Below are 7,326 nucleotides of genomic sequence, written 5' to 3'. Positions count from 1 at the left end.
ACCCCCTCAGCCTCCTCCAAAGGAGTTGTAGATCCCAATGACAAGAATCTAGAAGAGGCGGAAGAAGAACATGAATCTGAAGAATCAGAAGAGGAAGGAGAAATAGGAGAGTCCCAAACCTCAGTAAGAAGATCTACAAGAGGACGGAAAATGGACAGAGAAAAAAGGGAGCAGGAGACCTACAAAGAAAAACTTCAGGGTAGCCAACCAACCTTGGAAAAACTGCTGGCACCAAAGTCAAAGACGCTGAAAAACCAGATCCAAGGCTCCAAGGGAGCCCATCAGAAACACAAATAATGAAGATCATCTCCTGGAACTGTAGAGGTATGGGGAGCAAAGTTAAGGAAGAAGCTATCAGAAATTTAATCAGAACAGAAACCCCAGACATACTTCTTGTCCAGGAGACAAAGCTGGAAGACATTGTCTTCCTCCAATCAAGTAAGAAAATCTGGTACAAAAGTGAAGCAAGAGCAATCTCTGCCCGGGGAGCCTCGGGAGGAATTGGCACTGTATGGAACATGAGTAAATTTGCAGTTCTATTTGAGGCTAGAAATACCCACTGGTTACTGCTGAAAATGCAGAATCTAGTCACCAAGGAAATTTTTTGTCTTTTTAATGTTTACTCTCCAATCAATATTTGGGAAAAAAAGAACTGTTGGGACTCCATAAGACAACAAGCAGATCTGGCAAACATGGAGAATATAATAATAGCCGGAGATCTCAACCTCACTCTCCATTCTTCCGAAAAAAGGGGAGGCAGCATAGTACGAGATCCAGCTAGGGAATGGGTGGAGGACATCTTGCAAGACTGGGACATGCTAGATATCAAGCCCTCATCTGGTAAGTACTCTTGGTCTAATAAAAGATTAGGCCCAGGCCATATCGCTGCCAGGCTAGATAGATTCTTTATTCAAAGCTCCTTCTTGCTGCTAGTTCTAGAGCCAAGAATGCACATTCTTCCTAATAGCACTTTAGACCATAAGCGAATTAAACTAGAGCTTCTAGCTCATCTTGATCTGGGACCTATCCCTTTTCGTTTTAGCCCACTTTGGATCAAGGAGCCAGGATTCATGCAAATTGCCAAAAATTGTTGGAATCAGCCGGTCAAAGGCTCGCCTTTCTATGTATGGGAAGAAAAGCTCAGAAGGGTAAAAGGAGCTCTTAAAAGATGGGCAAAAACGTTGAATAATCCGGCTACAGAAAGAAAATCCTTGAAAACCTTGCTTGATTCCCATCAAAAGAGCATGGAGAAGGACACAATCACTAAGGAAGTGATTGATCAGGAATCTCATCTGCAGCAGTGATACCACAAGGCTTGCCTAGCTGAAGAAGAATACTGGAGACTGAAATCCCGCAATCTTTGGCTCAAAGCTGGGGATAGGAACACTGCCTTTTTCACAAACAAACCCAGGTGAGGAAATGTTTTAACACTATCCTAGAGATCAAAGAAGAGAATGACATCTATAAAGATTTTGAATACATAAAGAAATCAGCCTTTTTACACTTTCAAAGCTTGTATAGTGAGGACAAGGATCAGAATCAAAATTCAGATCTGCTAGATGTTGTACCCTCTGTAATATCTCAGCAAACACAGGAAAATCTTGAGGCCAAAATCACCAAAGAGGAAGTGGAAAAAGCCCTATTTGATATGGATCCAGATAAGGCCCCTGGGCCGGATGGCTTCTCAGCTAGATTTCTCCAAGTCTGTTGGCCGATTATAGAAAAGGACCTACTCAGAATGGTGCAAAAATTCCAGAATATCCAGAAAATAGGAGGCAGCAAAAATTCTGCCTTTTTAGCCCTTATCCCCAAGGAAAAAGGCGCCAACACCTTCAGCAGATTTCGTCCGATCTCCCTATGTAACATTGGATACAAAATAATCACCAGAATAATCGCAAACAGATTGAAGCCCATTCTTCCTAAAATAATCCCTGAGAACCAAGGAGGCTTCATCCAAGGAAGGCAGATCGTGGATAACTACTTTCTCGTCCAAGAGGCAATTCACTCAAGTCTTCTCCGAAAAGAGCAAGGTATGGCAATTAAACTCGATTTAGCCAATGCATTTGATAGAGTAAATCATAGTTTTCTGTTAAATGTTATGAGCAAATTTGGGTTTGGAGAAAAGTTCATTAAATGGATCCGGGCATGCATCTCGGAGCCATGGATCGCCCCATTAGTGAATGGAAGAGCCACCGACTTCTTCAAAGCTTCGAGAGGACTTAGACAGGGGTGTCCTCTATCCCCTCTGCTATTTGTCATTCAAGCATCCGTCCTCAGCTTCCTGTTAAACAAAAGGATGCAAGATCAAGACATTAACGGATTGTGCATTGCAAGAGGGGCAAAAAACATAAATCATGCACTGTTTGCGGACGACACATTGCTGCTGGGACCTGCCACAATCTCCTCTGCATCAAAATTCAAAGTGGTTTTGGATGAATTCAGTAAGGCCACAGGCAGTGCTGTAAATAAGAGCAAATGCCACATATACAGCTGGAACATTACCCCAAGGGCGCTATCTGATATTTCAAGATGCCTGGGCTTCGCAGCCTCCTCCTCCTGGTCTTCTTTTAAATACTTGGGATTACCTGTACACCATAAGAAACTCACAAGCAAAGACTGGCTACCACAGTTGGAAAAATTCAAAACAAAAATTCAAGCCTGGGGCTACTCTTGGTTAAATACTGCTGGAAAATCTGTTTTGATTAAATCAGTGCTGCACAGCCTCCCATTATTCCAATTCACTGGCCTCCTTGCTCCAGCAAACATCATCAAAAAAATGGAAGAACATATCCGGAGGTTCTTCTGGAAGGGAGGAAAACATAATGAAAAAAAAATCCTCTTATTAGCTGGGAAATCATAACCAAGCCGTTGTGGGAGGGGGGCTTAAAGCTCAAAAATCTCTGCCAACAGAACGTGGCAATGGCAGCAAAGATCCTTTGGAAAATCACTTCCCCCAATCCGGGCTGGGCTCAAGTCGCACTCTGGAAGAAATACTTCAGGGGCCCCCGCACCAGGTGTTTGGAAAACGTCATTCATAGGCCCAATTCAACATTCCTGAAGCTCCATGCTAAAGCGGCCCAGTTAATAACTGCGCACTCATTTTGGATTCCAGGCAGCGGTAAAAAGGTTCGAATTTGGAGTGATTGAATCATGAATAAAGAGCCGATTGATAGCAGAGTCTCCCTCAACAAGCTACGCAGCTAGATGGACAAAGAATTTATGTGCACATTGTGGGACATTTCACAGTGGAATAACGATTCCTGGGCAGGATGGAAGCAGTTCGATGTGCCGGAGCATCTGGTAAAAGACTGGGCCACGCTTCTGGACTGTCTGCACGGTTTGGCGCCCATTCATAGGAGAATAAAAGACCAGAAAGGATGGGGCACGAGCGTCAAAGGCTACACTGTCTCACAGGGGTATAATAAACTGAACGAATGTCCATATGTTCCTCCCAATCCAGCTCCATGGCGAGGCGTATGGCGCATTCCCTCACTGCCTAAGGTTGATTACTTTGCCTGGCAGCTCTGTCACACCAAAATTCTCACCTACGACATTCTTCAGAAGAAAGGCTTTTATGGTCCCTCCATCTGCCCATTGTGCAGAGAAAACGCAGAGTCAGCTGTCCATTTGTTTCTTGAGTGTATCTTCTCCAAGCAGGTATGGTCCTCTCTCATTCCAAACCCGAATTTCAAGCTCCCTGGCACCATGGCGGGTCTCTTTGCAACCTTGGCATTCATTTACCCCGGCCCAGCCCCTAAAAATCAGGTAATCAGAACAGCGTGGGCAATTCTTCCTAAGATCATAAGTTGGCAGATATGGCTTGAACGCAACAGAAGAATCTTCAGGAATACAAAGCATAGCCACAGGATTTTAGAAAATAAAATTAAATGTCAAATTAAGGAGTGCTTGGCGGATACCAAAGATGACTCTAATCTGAGTCAACAGGACATCGCTTGGGGATCGACTCTAGGCCTTCAATTCCAGCCAGCAGCCAATATCACCCCAATTATTAAAGACTGGCAAATAAGGAAGCCTGAAAATGAAATGCAAGGCTGGATCAAAATGCAAGCAAGACATTCCCTCTTTTTCGACGGGGCAGCAAAGGGTAATCCGGGCAAAGCTGGAGCAGGAGGAATCGTTCTAAATCCAATAGGAGAAAAAGTCCAATCCTATGCCTGGGGTCTCGGACATGCTTCCAGCATTCAAGCGGAGGCCTTAGCCCTCCTTCAAGGTCTCCAGAGCCTCAAAGAATTAAACATAAAAGAAGCTAACGTTATAGGAGATTCCCAGATCATCATCAACGCAATGGCTACCAATTCCCCAGCTTTGGATCTTAATCTAGCAAGATTGATAACCAGAATCAAAGGCTTGGAAAGTTATTTCCAGAATTTGAGATATTATCATGTGTTGAGAAATCACAATAAAGAGGCGGACAGAGAAGCCAACAAAGTTGTCCTCCTCCCTGCCGGAACCAAGATGAAAGACGGAAAAGAAACATGGGAACCCATTCCATAACCTGATCGCTGCCATGTTTTATTGCTGGTTATTAAATAAATTTGTCTGCATCTTCAAGTGGGGGAAAATCACTGAATTGGATTTCATGGACTCTATAGCATTTAGGAATTCTGCAAGCTCCAGCTGCACTCTTAGTCACTGCAGAGTGCGGCAACAGGGCAATGAGTTTCCCTATGTAATAAGTTTTTCGGCATTCAGGCCAAGATGAATACAAACAACCCATAACCGTTATTGTTACAAAAAAAAAAAAAAAAACTTACAAATAATTACCATAAAATTTCTCCCTATCTACTATCAGTTGACGAAATGATTGATCTAACTCTAAGTATAGTCAATCCCACTCTTCCATCAGAGGGTGAAACATGTATCACTCAGATTGATGGAATTTTTGTTGATCAAGTGGTGGAATCAATTCCATCTTCGGTCGATCCCACTCTCCCATTAGAGAGTGAACTTCATACCACTCAGGTTCTTCATGTTACCTTAGATTCTTCTACACATGGAGGCATTTCAACTATTCCTTTTGAACCCCATCCAAGTAATAAGGCTATTTCTTTTTATTGGAGTACACTGATAGAACCTCGTCTTCCTTGTTCCACCCCTTTCCAAATTATTATGAAAGCTTATGGTAAGAATTTGCGGTGCACGAATGTAGATGAAGATGCTTTTGTCAGTATTTTATCCTCGACTACTTGGTAAGCTTTGGTTTCCCATCATCTTGTGCCTATTACACAAAATTTGTTAGCTTTTAAAAGAACCGTTAGTGAACCTTTAGGGATCCTTCCGAAGTTACCTATTACCTAGGAAGATAAGACTATCTATATCGATCTTATGGTAGTACAAGGTCCCTTGGATTTCAATTTTCTCCTTTGGAGAGACTATGTCTATGCCATGGAATCTATCGTATCGACTGATGGGCCTCTAAAGTAGACATAAATTAAGGCTTGTGCCTATAAATTAAACATAAATTAAGGTCCATCTAACCATCCTTCGGCATATTAAACCTCTCTTCTTGCATTAGATACTGTATTTTTAACTTTAATATATTCATTAGGAAGGTTTATGAATAATTTCATATGTGTGCCTAATATTATTTATTTTTGTGGAATATTATGAGAATATTGGGCAGATTATGAAGATTTGGAGGAGATAATTTAGGGACTTGCTCCCTACTATAGGAGGATCAATAATAAATACTAAATCAACAAGATATTATGGAATTATGGCACAGATTGTGGAACTCCAATGATCGAGAAAACTTAGGAATCTCTTCCCTGCCATTTAATGTAGATTCCTAGTAATGGGACTAGATCCACTAATTAAGGGATTTTGGTTGAGAAATATTCCTCTTTTCATGGGGAATGATTCCTAATCATTTTTTATAAGTACCAAGTAGAATTTTCCTCTAGGGATAGAATTTCATTAGTGTTCTTGTGGAGAGAACTCATATTTCTGTAGCTCCATTGTATTTTCTTGAAGGGATGTAATTGTATTGATGAAAATAATGAAGATTGGTGTCATGTTCAGCTTCTAAATCTTGTTCTCCTCCATAAGTCGCTAAGTTTTCTTGGGCTTGGCCATCCTAGGAGTCTCAAATCCCTTTTGTATCATTTTCTTTCCTTCTTTTCAATTCTTATTCACATGCATCTCTTGTTCTTATTTCTTTCCATTTCTACATTTAGTATTAATGATTTATTGATGTAGGATTGGGTTAAATGGTTGATGTAAGTTTTTTTGCAGAATCAAAAACATTATTTCATCATTGCAAAAGATTTGTAAGGTCATAATAATCATTGAGCTACTTGGATTAGTCTTCTTATTCCCAAATCTAGATTTTTAGAACTCCTTTGTGGCAAAATAATATAAACTTTGAAACAGGAACTGATATTATTATCCATTTCGTAGAGATAACAAAAAAGTGACCCGATTTTGAAAAGAGGCGATGCAGAACACACATATTTTTTTAGAGCATAGTTTTTGACACTTTAAATTTCTTTATGTACATTACGTTTTAGAATGTTACTGATTTGCATGCTGATCGAAAAAAGTGGTGATTCTACATTAAGCCATTTTTTTAAAGACTTATTTATTCACTTTAAATTTTCTAATATATGAAATGTAAATAATTATTTTCTAAATTTAAGGATTTTTGACACTTTAAATGTTTTAATGTATTAAGCGTGGATATTTTTTTAAATGTTATATTTTTTTACACTTCAAAATTTTTTATGTCAAATTTTTTTTGACATAAAAAATACAAGTATAAAAATATATATATATATATATATATATATATATATAAATACCAAAAAAATAAATAAATAAATAAAATGTCTCGTAAACCAAAAAAAAATAATAAAATAAAAAGAAAATTTAAAAACTATAAAATTAAGTAACTAAAATTAGAAAAATTTTAAAAAGATATTAATAAAAAACTACCAAAAAAAATTTTAAAATTAAAAACAAACTAGATTAAAAAAAACAATAAAAATATAAAAAACTATTAAAATCAAGATTAAAATATATATATATATATAACAAAACAAACAAACAAACAATTAAAATTTAAAATATATATATATATATTAAAAAAAAATTAAAATATATATATATATATAGGATTAAAAAAAAACCATTTCAAAATTTAAGAAAAACATATATTTTTTATTTTTAGAAAATAAAAAATATTTAAAACTTTAAAAAACATATATGCACGTAGCTCCATTACCCAAGGTCGCACCCTCACGGGCGGTTGGGTGGTGGCTATCCAATTCTGAGAATTAGAGAGCCACCGTCTGACCGCTCGTGGGG

General features: G+C 38.6%; 1 protein-coding gene across 1 annotated transcript; it reads left to right on the top strand.

Annotated features, from left to right (window-relative positions):
- The first annotated feature begins 326 nt into the window (after window positions 1-326).
- LOC149207860 (uncharacterized) lies at window positions 327-1,304 on the top strand. Its single transcript, XM_089398158.1, has one exon. It carries the CDS (start codon window positions 327-329, stop codon window positions 1,302-1,304), a length of 978 nt encoding a protein of 325 aa, XP_089254284.1.
- The last annotated feature ends 6,022 nt before the right edge of the window (window positions 1,305-7,326 follow it).

Source organism: Pinus tabuliformis, chromosome 1_2 (genome assembly GCF_031772625.1).
Source record: "Pinus tabuliformis cultivar Carrire ecotype Pingquan chromosome 1_2, CPIR1, whole genome shotgun sequence".
NCBI lineage: Eukaryota > Viridiplantae > Streptophyta > Pinopsida > Pinales > Pinaceae > Pinus > Pinus tabuliformis.
The sequence above is the reverse complement of the archived record's forward strand: the minus strand, read 5'-3'. Positions and strand labels throughout refer to the sequence as shown.